Source organism: Oncorhynchus keta, unplaced genomic scaffold, assembly GCF_023373465.1.
Source record: "Oncorhynchus keta strain PuntledgeMale-10-30-2019 unplaced genomic scaffold, Oket_V2 Un_scaffold_11504_pilon_pilon, whole genome shotgun sequence".
Taxonomy (NCBI): domain Eukaryota; kingdom Metazoa; phylum Chordata; class Actinopteri; order Salmoniformes; family Salmonidae; genus Oncorhynchus; species Oncorhynchus keta.
Genome location: NW_026290759.1, coordinates 119012 through 139326, shown reverse-complemented (window position 1 = coordinate 139326; position 20315 = coordinate 119012). Strand labels below are relative to the sequence as shown.

The 20315-nt window shown below is 44.9% G+C and overlaps 1 protein-coding gene across 1 annotated transcript; it reads left to right on the top strand.

The window, feature by feature from the left end:
• The first annotated feature begins 1657 nt into the window (after window positions 1-1657).
• LOC118383698 (zinc finger protein 271-like) lies at window positions 1658-20235 on the top strand. The gene is made up of 8 exons (XM_052513449.1): window positions 1658-2258; window positions 7722-8632; window positions 9397-9475; window positions 9611-9760; window positions 10010-10102; window positions 10352-10501; window positions 16182-16532; window positions 18958-20235. The coding sequence occupies exons 1-8, from the start codon at window positions 1943-1945 to the stop codon at window positions 19758-19760; spliced, it is 2853 nt and encodes a 950-aa protein (XP_052369409.1). The 5' UTR covers window positions 1658-1942; the 3' UTR covers window positions 19761-20235.
• Window positions 20236-20315: the final 80 nt, after the last annotated feature.

Sequence of the window (20315 nt, the reverse complement as noted above, 5' to 3'; positions counted from 1 at the left end):
TAATTGAGATAGCCTCCTCTTCCTCTTGTACTCCAAAAGGTTCTTCCTCCTCTTTCAATGTTACGGCAACTTCCTCCTTTTTGATTCTGAAAGCTTCTACCTCCTCTCCTACTCTGACAACCTCTTTCCCATCTTCCTCTTTCACTGTAATATCATCCTTTTCTTCTTTCAATGTGATAGCGTCCTCTTCCTCCCTTTTCATTCTGAAAGCGTCTTCTTCTCCTTTCACCAGACCGTTCTCCGTCTTGCTTAGTGAGCTCATGTTCCGGGCGATTAAGTATCAATGTAACACATATGCTAATTTAACAAGCAAATCACGTTTAACTAGATGATAGGTAAACAAAAGTATGTTCAAAACACAAAGAGTAATATTCACAAGGTGGGTCTTAAACGCTTCAATTAACCAGGACCTCAGCGACCCCTTGCCTGGAAAAAAATGACTTTAATCCATTGACACCAGCTGATGTGGTTTTGGGTGTCTGTGCTAATTCAATGTATCTTGAGTAGTAATCCATCACAAGCAGATAGAACATATCTGCCCCTACCTTTTGCCATGGCCGTTTTGGCAGCTCCGTTGCCGTTGCCATCATCGGCTCCGGATAACAAGGTTGACATTTTGTACAGACCTCACACTGGGCCACTAGCTTGGCAATCTGAGTACTCAGACCAAGCCATCACACTGACTGTTGAGCCCTGAGTCTGCATTTGGTTATCCCCATGTGTCCATCATGCACTCTGTCTAGCATTTCTGGTTGTAGAGTCTCTGGGATAACGGACCTCCCGGTTGCGACAGAGCCTGGGTGCAAACCCAGAGTCTCTGGTGGCACAGCTGGTGCTGCAGTACAGCGCCCTTAACCACTGCGCCACCCGGGAGGCCCATTACTGGGTAACTCTGTTGACATGAACCAAACTGGAACTGTGAGTACTGCCAAGAGTACAGTTATTGTACTGCCACAAGTAAATGTACCGTTCGAACTACAACTGATGAACATTTGCCCCCAAAAAAGGAAGTAAATAGATTTGTTACACGGTTAACCCCCGCTACCTCAGCTGAACGTAGTTTTCCGTCGGAGTAATCCTCTAAAGGTTCACTGTTTGTTTTATTGTTCACATCACTACTTCTGTTATCTAGTTGGTGTTATTTCTTATTTTATACAGTTCGTTTTCAACTCACTCAATATCGTTAGTCGGAATGCCAGGGGTTTGAGAGATCTTACAAAAAGGAAAGCCTTATTTTTATATTGTAAACGCAGATGTTGTCCTTCTTCAGGAAACTCATTCTGGTGAAAGTGATTTGAAATGTTGTAAATCTCAACGGGGAGACAAGACACATGGCCTATTTCAGTCATGGATCAAATCATTCTGCTGGTGTGTTGACACTTATTCACAAGTTTAAAGGTGACGTTCTAGAATCCACATCTTCACAAGTTTAAAGGTGACGTTCTAGAATCCACATCTTCACAGTTTAAAGGTGACGTTCTAGAATCCACATCTTCACAAGTTTAAAGGTGACGTTCTAGAATCCACATCTTCACAAGTTTAACATTTAACTCTTTAATTAAATAAATGACAAATAAACCTTTTGTCTGAAAATAAAATGCATCTTATTTTCCTAAACTGCGTTACCCACTCTAGTCAGCAGATGGCGAATGACGTATTCCAGGCAATGCTGCCTGTGTGACGTCTAATCTAATGGACGGGAAGTTTCTTCAACAACCACAACTGCGACCTCGGTAGCTTTGCTAGCCAACGTAGCGGAACATTTCAGCTCTTTGTACGTTTTTCGTTATTATTAGCCACTGTTTTAAACACACGTCTGTCGTATCTACTAGTTACCCCTTTTAATATCACATTTACGTTGGTGTTGGTCAGCTAGCTGTCTGGTTAAGGTAGCAGTAGCTATAGGTTAGTCGCTAATGCTAACTAGCTAACATCCCCAACAATGACTTCAAAAAGCTACTACACCTCCGCTGAAGAGGCGGACTGCTGGACGGAGAGAAACGCTCTCGTGAAAGAGGAAAGGGAAGAGGAGGCTGTCACTGTTAAACAAGAAGTAAAGGACGAGGCTGTTACAGTGAAAAACGTTTCAGTGAAAGAGGAGGGGGAAGATAAACAAGAGGGTGCAGTTTTTACAGTGAAAGAGGAGACGACTGTCACGGTGAAAGAAGAGGAAGACGTTTTTGGAGTGAAGGAGGATGCGGAGATCACTGTCACATTGGAGGAGGAAGAAGAGCAGAATGGAGATCTGATTAACACCAGTGAGTACTGTCTTTAAACAAAGGGGAACAAACTCTGCAGTTGTTGAACCGATGTCCCTGAATATCTCTTTCTGTTGAACCGATGTCCCTGAATATCTCTTTCTGTTGACCCGATGTCCCTGAATATCTCTTTCTGTTGACCCGATGTCCCTGAATATCTCTTTCTGTTGAACCGATGTCCCTGAATATCTCTTTCTGTTGACCCGATGTCCCTGAATATCTCTTTCTGTTGAACCGATGTCCCTGAATATCTCTTTCTGTTGACCCGATGTCCCTGAATATCTCTTTCTGTTGAACCGATGTCCCTGAATATCTCTTTCTGTTGAACCGATGTCCCTGAATATCTCTTTCTGTTGACCCGATGTCCCTGAATATCTCTTTCTGTTGACCCGATGTCCCTGAATATCTCTTTCTGTTGAACTGATGTTATTTTGAAGGGTCATTCTACTGAAGTTATGGACATTAAAGTTGTGATTTTGAGTGCAAATGTAATCTCACAGAATGCACAGACAATATAAATTTAATGTTTGATGTGTTTGTCTGTAGTACCCCTTGGGCTGAGTGTATACCCAGGGTAGCCTAGTGGTTAGGGCGTTGGACTAGTAGCCGGAAGGTTGCAAGTTCAAACCCCCGAGCTGACAAGGTAAAAATCTGTCGTTCTGCCCCTGAACAGGCAGTTAACCCACTGTTCCTAGGCCGTCATTGAAAATAAGAATTTGTTCTTAACTGACTTGCCTAGTTAAATAAAGGTAAAAAAAATATATTTAAAAAATACCCAGGAAATCAGAATTCTAAATATTGGCATGTTGGAGACATAAAACAAATACGTTACATGAAATCGACAAGCTTTTTGGGGGAGAATTAACATATTAGCAAAGGTCTGTGGTTGATTATGTGGGAAGGTCAACTTGAGAAATGCACAAATTAAGTTCATTTCCAAATTAAACTAAATTATTATCCTTTGTGATTTTGGTAATGAGGCCCCTTTATCTACTTTCCCAGAGTCGGATGAACTCGTGGCTATAATTTGTATGTCTCTGCGAGTTGTTTTGAAGGGAGTTGCTAACCAGCAGGAAGTCTGTGGGTGTTTGCTAGCCTCGTCTTCCTGTTTTTAGCTGATAGGAATAGAACCCAGTGTGGTTGTCTGCTGCAATAGTCTATCCATGACAAGTTGTGCATTCTGAGATGCCGTTCTTTGTCGCCCGCACAATTCCTGCCATTCTCCTTTGACCTCATCAACGAGGCAAGTCAGTTAAGAACAAACTCTTATTTACAATGATGGCCTACCGGGGAATAGTAGGTTAACTGACTTGTTCAGGTGCAGAATGACAGATTTTTACCTTTTCTACTTGGGGATTCGATCTTGCAACCTTTCTGTTACTAGTCCAACGCTCACTAGGCTACCTGCTGCCCCCTTACACCTGGGTTACTGGTCCAACGCTCTAACCACTAGGCTACCTGCCACCCACTTACACCTGGGTTACTAGTCCAACGCTCGAACCCCGAGGCTACCTGCCGCCCCTTATACCTGGGGTTACTCATCCAACGCTCTAACCACGAGGCTACCTGCCACCCCCTTACACCTGGGTTACTAGTCCAACGCTCGAACCACTAGACTACCTGCCGCCCCCTTATACCTGGGTTACTAGTCCAACGCTCTAACCACTAGGCTACCTGCCGCCCCCTTATACCTGGGTTACTGGTCCAAGGCTCTAACCACTAGGCTACCTGCCACCCACTTACACCTGGGTTACTAGTCCAAGGCTCTAACCACGAGGCTACCTGCCGCCCTTTGACCTCATCAACGAGCTCTTTTCGCGCACAAAGGACTGCCGCTGATTGGATTCTGTTTTTGTTTGTCACACCATTCTATTGTAAACCCTAAATACTGTCATGCGTGAAAAACCCAGGAGGCTGTTTCTGAGACACTGCATCCGGCCCCCATGGTACTGACGACCATACTGTTTCTGAGACACTGGATCCGGCCCCCATGGTACTGACGACCATACTGTTTCTGAGACACTGGATCCAGCCCCCATGGTACTGACGACCATACTGTTTCTGAGACACTGGATCCGGCCCCCCGGTACTGACGACCATACTGTTTCTGAGACACTGGATCAGGCCCCCATGGTACTGACGACCATACTGTTTCTGAGACACTGGATCTGGCCCCCATGGTACTGACGACCATACTGTTTCTGAGACACTGCATCCGGCCCCCATGGTACTGACGACGACCATACTGTTTCTGAGACACTGGATCTGGCCCCCATGGTACTGACGACCATACTGTTTCTGAGACACTGGATCCGGCCCCCATGGTACTGACGATCATACTGTTTCTGAGACACTGGATCCGGCCCCCATGGTACTGACGACCATACTGTTTCTGAGACACTGGATCTTCCCCATGGTACTGAGACCATACTGTTTCTGAGACACTGGATCCAGCCCCCATGGTACTGACGACCATACTGTTTCTGAGACACTGGATCCGGCCCCCATGGTACTGACGACCATACTGTTTCTGAGACACTGGATCCGGCCCGCCCGGTACTGACGACCATACTGTTTCTGAGACACTGCATCCGGCCCCCATGGTACTGACGACCATACTGTTTCTGAGACACTGGATCCGGCCCCCATGGTACTGACGACCATACTGTTTCTGAGACACTGGATCCGGCCCCCATGGTACTGACGACCATACTGTTTCTGAGACACTGGATCAGGCCCCCATGGTACTGACGACCATACTGTTTCTGAGACACTGGATCCGGCCCCCATGGTACTGACGACCATACTGTTTCTGAGACACTGGATCCGGCCCGCCCGGTACTGACGACCATACTGTTTCTGAGACACTGGATCAGGCCCCCATGGTACTGACGACCATACTGTTTCTGAGACACTGGATCCGGCCCCCATGGTACTGACGACCATACTGTTTCTGAGACACTGGATCCGGCCCCCATGGTACTGACGACCATACTGTTTCTGAGACACTGGATCCGGCCCCCATGGTACTGACGACCATACTGTTTCTGAGACACTGCATCCGGCCCCCATGGTACTGACGACCATACTGTTTCTGAGACACTGGATCTGGCCCCCATGGTACTGACGACCATACTGTTTCTGAGACACTGGATCCGGCCCCCATGGTACTGACGACCATACTGTTTCTGAGACACTGGATCCGGCCCCCATGGTACTGACCATACTGTTTCTGAGACACTGGATCCGGCCCCCATGGTACTGACGACCATACTGTTTCTGAGACACTGGATCCGGCCCCCATGGTACTGACGACCATACTGTTTCTGAGACACTGGATCAGGCCCCCATGGTACTGACGACCATACTGTTTCTGAGACACTGGATCCGGCCCCCATGGTACTGACGACCATACTGTTTCTGAGACACTGGATCTGGCTCCCATGGTACTGACGACCATACTGTTTCTGAGACACTGGATCTGGCCCCCATGGTACTGAGACCATACTGTTTCTGAGACACTGGATCTGGCCCCCATGGTACTGACGACCATACTGTTTCTGAGACACTGGATCCGGCCCCCATGGTACTGACGACCATACTGTTTCTGAGACACTGGATCTGGCCCCCATGGTACTGACGACCATACTGTTTCTGAGACACTGGATCCGGCCCCCATGGTACTGACGACCATACTGTTTCTGAGACACTGGATCCGGCCCCCATGGTACTGACGACCATACTGTTTCTGAGACACTGGATCAGGCCCCCATGGTACTGACGACCATACTGTTTCTGAGACACTGGATCTGGCCCCCATGGTACTGACGACCATACTGTTTCTGAGACACTGGATCTGGCTCCCATGGTACTGACGACCATACTGTTTCTGAGACACTGGATCCGGCCCCCATGGTACTGACGACCATACTGTTTCTGAGACACTGGATCCGGCCCCCATGGTACTGACGACCATACTGTTTCTGAGACACTGGATCAGGCCCCCATGGTACTGACGACCATACTGTTTCTGAGACACTGGATCTGGCCCCCATGGTACTGACGACCATACTGTTTCTGAGACACTGGATCCGGCCCCCATGGTACTGACGACCATACTGTTTCTGAGACACTGGATCTGGCCCCCATGGTACTGACGACCATACTGTTTCTGAGACACTGGATCTGGCCCCCATGGTACTGACGACCATACTGTTTCTGAGACACTGGATCCGGCCCCCATGGTACTGACGACCATACTGTTTCTGAGACACTGGATCTGGCCCCCATGGTACTGACGACCATACTGTTTCTGAGACACTGCATCCGGCCCCCATGGTACTGACGACCATACTGTTTCTGAGACACTGGATCCGGCCCGCCCGGTACTGACGACCATACTGTTTCTGAGACACTGTGTGTCTACCTATTTTCTAGCTTCATTTACAAATAACATTGGAATTTAGCTAGCTAGCAAGGCACTGATAAAACGTGAATTTAGCTAGCTAGCAAGGCACTGATAAACAGTGAATTTAGCTAGCTAGCAAGGCACTGATAAACAGTGAATTTAGCTAGCTAGCTAGGCACTGATAAACAGTGAATTTAGCTAGCTAGCAAGGCACTGATAAACAGGGAATTTAGCTAGCTAGCAAGGCACTGATAAACAGTGTGTAGCAGCTTGTGCTTTATTAACAGTAGTTTGACAGCTTGCTGGTGATGATGTTATAAACGTGTTCTCAGAAATCAGTCCGTCGATACTTACTGTATGCACTGCACTGCACTGACTAGTTTTCCATGCACATTTTTTAACATGAGAAATACTGAACCAAACACCTTAGCTGGATGTAAAATTACGTGACGAAGACCTTAGCAAAAACGTACAAATCTAGCTTAGATTCATTCTGACTAGCCTATTTTAAGGAAGTGGTAGTGGCTATCATGTTGCTATGGTGAATTTGGTGCAACAGTAACTGCCAGGGTATGATTTTCAACATAACACTCCCACATTGAAACCACACCGCCAACCACATCCCCAAGACCCAAATCACATGTTTCATAATGAGCACCAGAAAACACATGTGGAATTGCTGCGTTCAGTCCTCCTTTAAAGCTACAAAGAGTGTGGGGGGTGGGAGGCGGCTTACTTTTCTAGATGACACTTTCTTTCCAGCTGTTGTACTGCTTGCCTTTGTCCTAGTGATTAACTTGGCCTCAGGTTATTGAGGGATCTGATATTCAACCTCACAGGAATACAGTTTTATCATGTGGCGGTTTCATTCAGGGCCGTACTCATTTGTGCACACCGTAGCAAAATGTTTTGCAATGGAAAGCAGAAACAAGCATTTCTTATTGGACAAGTTCCGCTAGTCGTCCCTCCCCATTTCGTGCCTGTTTGCTTGTGTTTGGTTTCTAGTGAATACAACCTTGATCTCTCTGTTAAAATAAACACTCTGTCTTTGCTAGGAGAGAGACCAGACTCAGAGGAACCGGAGACGTCTGAACCAGCAAGACGACACCACTGCTCCCAGTGTGGAAAAAGTTTTAGCCAATTACGGACACTGAAGGTGCATGGAAGAATACACACTGGAGAGAGGCCCTACCAATGTTCCCAATGTGGAAAGAGTTTTGCCCTGTTAGAGAGCCTGAAAATACACAATAGAATACACACAGGAGAGAAGCCTTACCAATGCTCCCAGTGTGGAAAGAGATTTTCACAGTTAAGTTGCCTGAAATCGCATGAGATAATACACACAGGAGATAAGCCTCACAAATGCTCTCAATGTGGTAATACTTTTAAGCGGTTAAGTAACCTGAAGGACCATAAAAGAGTACACACAGGAGAAAAGCCTTACCACTGTATCCATTGTGAAGAGCGTTTTAGCTGGTCAAGGCAACTGAAAGCGCATGAGAGAACACACACTGGAGAGAAGCCCTACCAATGTTCCCAGTGTGGAAAGAGTTTTACCCAGCTAGGGAGCCTGAAAATACATAATAGAATACACACAGGAGAAAAGCCTTACCAATGCTCCCAGTGTGGAAAGAGATGTAAACGGTTAAGTTGCCTGAAATCGCATGAGATAATACACACCGGAGATAAGCCTCACAAATGCCCTCTATGTGGTAATACTTTTAAGCGGCTAAGTAACCTGAAGGAACATGAAAGAGTGCACACAGGGGAAAAGCCTTACCCCTGTTTCCAATGTGAAAAGAGTTTCAGCACGTTAAGACAACAAAAAGAGCATGAGAGAACACACACCGGAGAGAAGCCCTACCAATGCTCCCAGTGTGGAAGGCGATTTAACCGCTTAAGTAACCTGAAATCTCATGAGTGGACACACAGGAGAGACGCCACATCACTGATCTGTGTGGAAATAGTTTAACCTCAAAGCCTTTCCGCTGCTCCCAGTGTGGAATGACATTTACCTGGTTAAGGCAACTGAAGTCACATGAAAGAATCCCACACGAGAGAGAAATGTTATGAATGCTCTCAGTGTAGAAAGATATTTACCCAGTTTAGGCACCTGAAAGACAGAGGTTACCCTCTCAGCGGAGAAGCCTTACCCATACTCCCAGTGTGGAGAGCGATATTTCACACATAATTACAATTCATGACGTAACAGACACATTGCCCCCACACTTGTTCTCATCTTTTACTGAAAATTGGTGGTTTGTCATTTTGTTTATGCTCTTATTTCCAAATGAAATCAAATTGGAGAAAACCTACTCAAAATACATATGTTTTGTTTTTTTTAAATCCCAAAACATGAATTGAATACGGAGTGTGGCAGTTTTTATGTAGATTATGTACACACACAAACTGTGATTAAATAGTTTTTTTTTTTTACTCTGACTCTGTTTTTGTGGGTTTTTTAAATCGAGTGTTACATGTTGTTAAGCCCACTGGCTCCAGGTCATCTACAAGACCCTGCTAGGTAAAGCTATATGTTGTTAAGCCCACTGGCTCCAGGTCATCTACAAGACCCTGCTAGGTAAAGCTATATGTTGTTAAGCCCACTGGCTCCAGGTCATCTACAAGACCCTGCTAGGTAAAGCTATATGTTGTGAAGCCCACTGGCTCCAGGTCATCTACAAGACCCTGCTAGGTAAAGCTATATGTTGTTAAGCCCACTGGCTCCAGGTCATCTACAAGACCCTGCTAGGTAAAGCTATATGTTGTGAAGCCCACTGGCTCCAGGTCATCTACAAGACCCTGCTAGGTAAAGCTATATGTTGTTAAGCCCACTGGCTCCAGGTCATCTACAAGACCCTGCTAGGTAAAGCTATATGTTGTTAAGCCCACTGGCTCCAGGTCATCTACAAGACCCTGCTAGGTAAAGCTATATGTTGTTAAGCCCACTGGCTCCAGGTCATCTACAAGACCCTGCTAGGTAAAGCTATATGTTGTGAAGCCCACTGGCTCCAGGTCATCTACAAGACCCTGCTAGGTAAAGCTATATGTTGTGAAGCCCACTGGCTCCAGGTCATCTACAAGACCCTGCTAGGTAAAGCTATATGTTGTTAAGCCCACTGGCTCCAGGTCATCTACAAGACCCTGCTAGGTAAAGCTATATGTTGTGAAGCCCACTGGCTCCAGGTCATCTACAAGACCCTGCTAGGTAAAGCTATATGTTGTTAAGCCCACTGGCTCCAGGTCATCTACAAGACCCTGCTAGGTAAAGCTATATGTTGTTAAGCCCACTGGCTCCAGGTCATCTACAAGACCCTGCTAGGTAAAGCTATATGTTGTTAAGCCCACTGGCTCCAGGTCATCTACAAGACCCTGCTAGGTAAAGCTATATGTTGTGAAGCCCACTGGCTCCAGGTCATCTACAAGACCCTGCTAGGTAAAGCTATATGTTGTTAAGCCCACTGGCTCCAGGTCATCTACAAGACCCTGCTAGGTAAAGCTATATGTTGTTAAGCCCACTGGCTCCAGGTCATCTACAAGACCCTGCTAGGTAAAGCTATATGTTGTTAAGCCCACTGGCTCCAGGTCATCTACAAGACCCTGCTAGGTAAAGCTATATGTTGTTAAGCCCACTGGCTCCAGGTCATCTACAAGACCCTGCTAGGTAAAGCTATATGTTGTTAAGCCCACTGGCTCCAGGTCATCTACAAGACCCTGCTAGGTAAAGCTATATGTTGTGAAGCCCACTGGCTCCAGGTCATCTACAAGACCCTGCTAGGTAAAGCTATATGTTGTGAAGCCCACTGGCTCCAGGTCATCTACAAGACCCTGCTAGGTAAAGCTATATGTTGTTAAGCCCACTGGCTCCAGGTCATCTACAAGACCCTGCTAGGTAAAGCTATATGTTGTGAAGCCCACTGGCTCCAGGTCATCTACAAGACCCTGCTAGGTAAAGCTATATGTTGTTAAGTGTTATCTACTGTTTACATATGTGATGGATATGTATCTTAGAGAATGTGGCTTTAAAGCCCCCCATGCAGTCTTTGTGTTTATTTTTTAATAATCCATTTTCCTGAGAGACAATGAACTTTGGGACAGCTCAGGGCTTTGTTTCCTCCTCTATCCTTCTTCTCTGTTTCCAGATCAGGTCTTGTAGGGACAGCTCAGGGCTTTGTTCCCTCCTCTATCCTTCTTCTCTGTTTCCAGATCAGGTCTTGTAGGGACAGCTCAGGGCTTTGTTCCCTCTATCCTTCTTCTCTGTTTCCAGATCAGGTCTTGTAGGGACAGCTCAGGATCTTGTTCCCTCCTCTATCCTTCTTCTCTGTTTCCAGATCAGGTCTTGTAGGGACAGCTCAGGATCTTGTTCCCTCCTCTATCCTTCTTCTCTGTTTCCAGATCAGGTCTTGTAGGGGCTCAGGGTCTTGTTCCGTCTTCTGGGTTTCCAGATCATGTTTGTGGTTGGACAAGGGTGAGGGGCATTGTAGTTCATTGTTTCTTGTTGTCTATGAACCTGGTTTAGGGGTTGGGTACAGGATATGAACCTGGTTTAGGGTTGGATACAGGATATGAACCTGGTTTAGGGTTGGATACAGGATATGAACCTGGTTTAGGGGTAGGGTTGGATACAGGATATGAACCTGGTTTAGGGGTTGGGTACAGGATATGAACCTGGTTTAGGGGTAGGGTTGGATACAGGATATGAACCTGGTTTAGGGGTTGGATCCAGGATATGAACCTGGGGTAGGGTTGGGTACAGGATATGAACCTGGTTTAGGGTTGGATACAGGATATGAACCTGGTTTAGGGTTGGATACAGGATATGAACCTGGTTTAGGGTTGGATACAGGATATGAACCTGGTTTAGAGGTTGGATACAGGATATGAACCTGGTTTAGGATTGGATACAGGATATGAACCTGGTTTAGGGGTAGGGTAGGGTACAGGATATGAACCTGGTTTAGGGGTAGGGTTGGATACAGGATATGAACCTGGTTTAGGGGTAGGGTTGGATACAGGATATGAACCTGGTTTAGAGGTTGGATACAGGATATGAACCTGGTTTAGGGGTAGGGTACAGGATAGGAACCTAGTTTAGGGTTGGATACAGGATATGAACCTGGTTTAGGGTTGGATACAGGATATGAACCTGGTTTAGGGGGTAGGATACAGGATATGAACCTGGTTTAGGGTTGGATACAGGATATGAACCTGGTTTAGGGGTAGGGTACAGGATATGAACCTGGTTTAGGATTGGATACAGGATATGAACCTGGTTTAGGGGGTAGGGTTGGATACAGGATATGAACCTGGTTTAGGGGTATGGTTGGATACAGGATATGAACCTGGTTTAGGGGTTGGATACAGGATATGAACCTGGTTTAGGGGGTAGGATACAGGATATGAACCTGGTTTAGGGGTTGGGTACAGGATATGAACCTGGTTTAGGGTTGGATACAGGATATGAACCTGGTTTAGGGGTAGGATACAGGATATGAACCTGTTTTAGGGTTGGATACAGGATATGAACCTGGTTTAGGGTTGGATACAGGATATGAACCTGGTTTAGGGGTTGGATACAGGATATGAACCTGGTTTAGGGGTAGGATACAGGATATGAACCTGGTTTAGGGGTTGGGTACAGGATATGAACCTGGTTTAGGGGTAGGGTTGGATACAGGATATGAACCTGGTTTAGGGGTTGGATACAGGATATGAACCTGGTTTAGGGGTAGGGTTGGATACAGGATATGAACCTGGTTTAGGGGTTGGGTACAGGATATGAACCTGGTTTAGGGGTAGGGTTGGATACAGGATATGAACCTGGTTTAGGGGTAGGGTTGGATACAGGATATGAACCTGGTTTAGGGGTAGGGTTGGATACAGGATATGAACCTGGTTTAGGGGTAGGGTTGGATACAGGATATGAACCTGGTTTAGGGGCAGGGTTGGATACAGGATATGAACCTGTTTTAGGGGTGGATACAGGATATGAACCTGGTTTAGGGTTGGATACAGGATATGAACCTGGTTTAGGGGCAGGGTTGGATACAGGATATGAACCTGGTTTAGGGGTAGGGTTGGATACAGGATATGAACCTGGTTTAGGGATGGATACAGGATATGAACCTGGTTTAGGGGTAGGGTTGTATACAGGATATGAACCTGGTTTAGGGTTGGCTACAGGATATGAACCTGGTTTAGGGTTGGATACAGGATATGGACCTGGTTTAGGGGTTGGATGGAGGATATGAACCTGGTTTGGGGGTTGGATACAGGATATGAACCTGGTTTAGGGGTAGGGTTGGATACAGGATATGAACCTGGTTTAGGGGTAGGGTTGGATACAGGATATGAACCTGGTTTAGGGGTAGGGTTGGATACAGGATATGAACCTGGTTTAGGGGCAGGGTTGGATACAGGATATGAACCTGGTTTAGGGGTAGGGTTGGATACAGGATATGAACCTGGTTTAGGGGTAGGGTTGGATACAGGATATGAACCTGGTTTAGGGATGGATACAAGATATGAACCTGGTTTAGGGGGTAGGGTGGGTGATATGAACCTGGTTTAGGGGTATGGTTGGATACAGGATATGAACCTGGTTTAGGGGTAGGGTACAGGATATGAACCTGGTTTAGGGGTAGGGTACAGGATATGAACCTGGTTTAGGGGTAGGGTACAGGATATGAACCTGGTTTAGGGGTAGGGTACAGGATATGAACCTGGTTTGGTTGGATACAGGATATGAACCTGGTTTAGGGGTTGGATACAGGATATGAACCTGGTTTAGGGGTAGGGTTGGATACAGGATATGAACCTGGTTTAGGGGTAGGGTTGGATACAGGATATGAACCTGGTTTAGGGGTTGGATACAGGATATGAACCTGGTTTAGGGGTAGGGTTGGATACAGGATATGAACCTGGTTTAGGGGTAGGGTTGGATACAGGATATGAACCTGGTTTAGGGGCAGGGTTGGATACAGGATATGAACCTGGTTTAGGGGTGGATACAGGATATGAACCTGGTTTAGGGATGGATACAGGATATGAACCTGGTTTAGGGGTAGGGTTGGATACAGGATATGAACCTGGTTTAGGGGTAGGGTTGGATACAGGATATGAACCTGGTTTAGGGGTAGGGTTGGATACAGGATATGAACCTGGTTTAGGGGTAGGGTTGGATACAGGATATGAACCTGGTTTAGGGTTGGATACAGGATATGAACCTGGTTTAGGGTTGGATACAGGATATGAACCTGGTTTAGGGGTTGGATACAGGATATGAACCTGGTTTAGGGGTAGGGTTGGATACAGGATATGAACCTGGTTTAGGGGTTGGATACAGGATATGAACCTGGTTTAGGGGTAGGGTTGGATACAGGATATGAACCTGGTTTAGGGGTAGGGTTGGATACAGGATATGAACCTGGTTTAGGGGCAGGGTTGGATACAGGATATGAACCTGGTTTAGGGGTAGGGTTGGATACAGGATATGAACCTGGTTTAGGGGTAGGGTTGGGTACAGGATATGAACCTGGTTTAGGGGTAGGGTTGGATACAGGATATGAACCTGGTTTAGGGGTAGGGTTGGATACAGGATATGAACCTGGTTTAGGGATGGATACAAGGAACCTGGTTTAGGGGTAGGGTTGTATACAGGATATGAACCTGGTTTAGGGTTGGCTACAGGATATGAACCTGGTTTAGGGTTGGATACAGGATATGGACCTGGTTTAGGGGTTGGATCAGGATATGAACCTGGTTTAGGGGTTGGATACAGGATATGAACCTGGTTTAGGGGTAGGGTTGGATACAGGATATGAACCTGGTTTAGGGGTAGGGTTGGATACAGGATATGAACCTGGTTTAGGGGTAGGGTTGGATACAGGATATGAACCTGGTTTAGGGGGTAGGGTTGGATACAGGATATGAACCTGGTTTAGGGTTGGTTACAGGATATGAACCTGGTTTAGGGGTAGGGTTGGATACAGGATATGAACCTGGTTTAGGGGCAGGGTTAGATACAGGATATGAACCTGGTTTAGGGTTGGATACAGGATATGAACCTGGTTTAGGGGGTAGGATACAGGATATGAACCTGGTTTAGGGTTGGATACATGATATGAACCTGGTTTAGGGTTGGATACAGGATATGAACCTGGTTTAGGGGTTGGATCCAGGATATGAACCTGGTTTAGGGGCAGGGTTGGATACAGGATATGAACCTGGTTTAGGGGTAGGGTTGGGTACATGATATGAACCTGGTTTTGGGGGTAGGGTACAGGATATGAACCTGGTTTAGGGGTAGGGTACAGGATATGAACCTGGTTTAGGGGTAGGGTTGGATACAGGATATTAACCTGGTTTAGGGGTTGGATACAGGATATGAACCTGGTTTAGGGGTTGGGTACAGGATATGAACCTGGTTTAGGGGTTGGATCCAGGATATGAACCTGGTTTAGGATTGGATACAGGATATGAACCTGGTTTAGGTGTTGGATCCAGGATATGAACCTGGTTTAGGGGCAGGGTTGGATACAGGATATGAACCTAGTTTAGGGGTAGGGTTGGGTACAGGATATGAACCTGGTTTAGGGGCAGGGTTGGATACAGGATTTGAACCTGGTTTAGGGGTAGGGTTGGACAGGATATGAACCTGGTTTAGGAGTAGGGTTGGGTACAGGATATGAACCTGGTTTAGGGGTAGGATTGGGTACAGGATATAAACCCGGTTTAGGGGGTAGGAATGATTACAGGATATGAACCTGGTTTAGGGGCTGGGTACAGGATATGAACTCGGTTTAGTGTAAGGGTTTAGGGGTAGGTTTAAGTACATGCTATGAAGCTGGTTGAGAGAATTCCAAGAGTGTGCAAAGGAGCAGTATAGATCTCTGCTTATTGTGATATTATCTGTTTGTTTGACTGATTTTCTAAATTATTATAATGGTTTAATTTAACCTTTCTTCAACTAGGCAAGTCAGTTAAGAACAAATTATTGTTTTACAATGACGGTCTACCCCGGCCAAAGAATCATGTTTAAATGAAAACGTACAAACAGAAGCATGTGCTAATCGGTGCTGGTCTAGAGTGAGTGCCTTAGATCGCTGTTCCACTCGGGAGCCGTCACTCAAGACCGGCACCGATTAACACATGCTTCTGTTTGTACGTTTTCATCTAACATGATTCTTTTACGAAATAAATGAAAATAAATCAAATACACATTCATTTCCTAAACTGCGTTACCCACTCTAGTCAGCAAATGGCTAATGGCGTCTTTCAGGCAATGCTGCCTGTGTGACGTATAATCTAATGGACGGGAAGTTTGTTCAACCACAACTGCGACCTCAGTAGCTTTGCTTGGCGACGTAGCAGGAACATTTGAGCTCTTTATATGCTTTCGGTGTTTATTCGCGACTCTGTTTTAAACACACGTCTGTCGTATCTACTAGTTACCCCTTTTAATATCATATGTACGTCAGCTAGCTGTCTGGTTAAGGTAGCAGTAGCACTAGGCTAATCGCTAATGCTAACATCCCCGACCATGAGTTCAAAAAGCTACCACACCTTCGCTGAAGAGGAGGACTGCTGGACGGAGAGAGAAGCTCTCGTGAAAGAGGAGAAGGAAGAGGAGGCTGTCACAGTTAAACAAGAAGTAAAGGACGAGGCTGTTACAGTGAAAGAGGAAGACGTTGCAGTGAAAAAGGAAGAGGAGGTTAATAAACAAGAGGGTGCAGTTTGTACCGTGAAAGAGGAGACGACTGTCACGGTGAAAGAAGAGGAAGCCGTTTTTGGAGTGAAGGAGGAGGGTGAGATCACTGTCACATTGGAGGAGGAAGAAGAGCAGAATGGAGATCTGATTAACACCAGTGAGTACTGTCTTTAAAAAATGGGGCACTTTACTGCAGTTGTTGAATCGATGTCCCTGAATATGTATTTCTGTTGAACTTCTCCCGAAGTTATAGGCGATTCCAGCGTTATAGACATTACATTTGCACGGAAAATCACAACTTTAACGTCTCACAGAATTGTAATACAAAATATAAATTAAACGTTTGATGTGTTTGTCTGTGGTACCCCTGGGTGTATACCCAGTAAATCTGAATTCTAAATATTGGCATGTTGGAGAAAAAACAAACAAATAGAAGCTTTATGGATGTTACACGCTTTTTTTGCGAGATTGCTTACGAACTTTAACAAAAATGACTGGAAGTCTATGGGTATATGCTAACAGATACCTGTCGACTTCCAGCCATTGTGCTAACGCTAGTTAGCAATTGGCTTGCAAAACTACCTGTACTACTCACTGGGCCTCCATACAGGACACAGAGACATACAAATGGTATCCACAAGTTCCTCTGACTCTGGGGAAGTAGCTGAAGAGCCTCAGTGGCAAAATCACAAATCAGCCCTTTTAACGTTTTATATTTAGGGAGGAAATTGCCTGAATTTTGACCATTACCTTGTTGCGGTCCAATCATATTTCATGGCTTTTAGAAAGGGCTCAGAGAGCTTGTTTTTTTCCACTCACAGCTGTCCTCCAGTATTAGTTAAGATGTTAATGAAGCAGTACAGGCCACATTTTACAGTACAGTTTTGTTTGTGTGTTCTATAGTCTTGTAAATATAGGGAGGAGGGGGTGACGGAGAGGAAATGTTTTTGTAAAACCTGCAGCATACATCGGATCATATTAAAAATGTATCTGTAAAGAGAACTTTCATCAAGGTTTATATTGGTTTCTCTCCTTTCAGTTTACTTTTTCAGCACTATGATATTCCTAACAACCACAAGCAATTGTTGATATCTTGAAAAATGATGTGTTCTGGCTAAGATTCTCTCTCTTTCTCTCTTTCTCTCTTTCTCTCTCATATTTATATATGCTGAAATACATATCAGTACTATTTGTTTTAGAAAGATGTTGGGTGTTTATCAACTATCTGTGAAATAGTCCTGTAGTATTAATTTTTCTGTATTTGAGATTATTGCATAAAAGCAGGTTAAACTATTTCAACTTATGGTTGTGGAAGGCTGATATTCTGCCTAGGTATAATTTCACAAGCCCTGCATTCATTAGATTATTGATGACTGTTTGAAATGCAGTGTATTTGACCTTTTAATTGTACAACAAAACTTATTTAGAGAGAACATGAACAATTACGAGACACTCACCGGCCAATTTATTAGGTACACCCATCTAGTACCAGGTCAGACCCTCCTTTGCCTCAAACCCTAGACACTGTCAGGTGTGAAAAGCCCAGGAGGCCGTTTCTGAGACACTGGATCAGGCCCGCCTGGCACTGACGACGACCTCAGTCTCTTAGGTCACTTGTTTTGCCCATCTACTTAAAAATATGCCAAATGTGTTATGATAGATTTGAATCAAGAAATATTTAAGATCTGAATGTCTGTCCGTCTGTAACATCCATAACGGTTGTTTTCCTCTCTGATGTAATAATGAAAATCACAATCTTAAATGTTATTGGTTTGTGTTCAGCCAAGCCTTGCCTTCGATATGCCTATCCATGTTATAACTAACACTGGGGGACAGCTGTGAGTGGAGAAACAAGCTCCAAGAGCTCTTTCAAAAAGCCATGAAATATGATCGACTGAAAAGCCTTTGAGACTTGCCCTCCTACTCTGTAAGGGCCAAAATGCATGCAATTTCCTACTTAATTATGAATGTGGCCATTACAGAAATCATATTTAGATTGGCATTATGGTCATTAATATTAACAGAACATGCAACTCCTGTATTGAAGCAGCCAACAAAAACATCCTTTTAAAACATTTGCCAAAATGCAACTCGCAGGAAAACACCATTGTTAAACATCTCCGTCAGGAACTTAGAAAGAGATCTAAAGATGCCTGGGCTGCTAATATGACGAGGACTGTGTTAATCGAGGACTGTGTTAATCGAGGACTGTGTTAATCGAGGACTGTGTTAATCGAGGACTGTGTTTAATGAATGATTTGGACATCGAAAGACAGAACAGGAGCCAAATGCTGACCAATGAGAACCTATGAAATAGGCCTAATTGACTCCACCTTTCTATTGTCTGATTGTTGGCTACTGACAAATGTTTTCATAATGAGCACCAGAAAAACACCTATGGAACTTGGCCTCAGGTTTATTGAAGAATCTGATTTGGATTAAACCTAATAGGAAGACAGTTTTTATCATGTGAAGGTTTCATTCAGGGTCGTATTCATTCGTGAACACCGTTTCGTTTTAGTTACGAGTGAATACGACCCTGATCTCACTGTTAAATTAAACACACGGTTTGTCTTTGGTAGGAGAGACACCAGACTCAGAAGATCCAGAGCAAGAGACGTCTGAACCAGCAAGACGACACCACTGCTCCCAGTGTGGAAAGACTTTTACCCAGTTACGGACACTGAAGGTGCATGAAAGAATACACACTGGAGAGAAGCCCTACCAATGTTCCCAGTGTGGAAAGAGTTTTACCCAGTTAGGGAGCCTGAAAATACATAATAGAATTCACACCGGAGAGAAGCCTTACCAATGCTCCCAGTGTGGAAAGAGATGTTCACAGTTAAGTTGCTTGAAATCACATGAGAGAATGCACACAGGAGACAAGCCTCACAAATGCCCTCAATGTGGTAATACTTTTAAGCGGTTAAGTAACCTGAAAGAACATCAAAGAGTACACACAGGGGAAAAGCCTTACTACTGTTTATATTGCGAAAAGCGTTTCAGCTGGGTAAGGCAACTGAAAGAGCATGAGAGAACACACACCGGAGAGAAGCCCTACCAATGCTCCCAGTGTGGAAAGAGTTTTACCCAATTCGGGAGCCTGAAAATACATGAGAGAATCCACACAGGCGAAAAGCCTTTCCAATGTTCCCAGTGTGGAAAGAGTTTTAACCGGTTAGGTAACCTGAAATCACACGAGAGGACACACAAAGAAGAAGAGCCACATCACTGCTCCCAGTGTGGAAAGAATTTTACCTCATTACGCTTCCTGAAGAATCATGAGCAAAGACACACGGGGGAAAAGCCTTTCCGCTGCTCCCAGTGTGGAATTAAATTTACCTGGTTACGCCAACTGAAATCACATGAAAGAATCCACACATGAAATGTTACGAATGCTCCCAGTGTAGAAAGATATTTACCCAGTTCAGGCACCTGAAAGACTAAGGTTACACACACACAGGGGAGAAGCTTTACTCATGCTCCCAATGTGGAGGGTGATTTTTCACATACTTACAATTCATGAGGTAACACGCACATTGAGGTAACACACTTCTCATCCTCAATTCACGAGGTAACACACTTCTCATCTTATACTGAAAAGTGGTGCTTTGTGGTTTTGTTTATGCTCTTTTTTCCATATGAAATCAAATTGGAGAAAACCTACTCAAAAATAAATTTGTATGTTTTATGTTTTTAAATCCCAAGATATTAATTGAATATGGAGTGTGTCAGTTTTTATGTAGATTCTATGTACACTCTCTCTGTGTACACTACACTCTCTCTGTGTACACTACACTCTCTCTCTGTGTACACTACACTCTCTCTGTGTACACTCTCTGTGATTAAATAGTCTTCTTTTTTTACTCTGGCTCTGTGTGTTTCTCTGTGTGTTTCTCTGTGTGTTTCTCTGTGTGTTTCTCTGTGTGTGTTTGGGGAT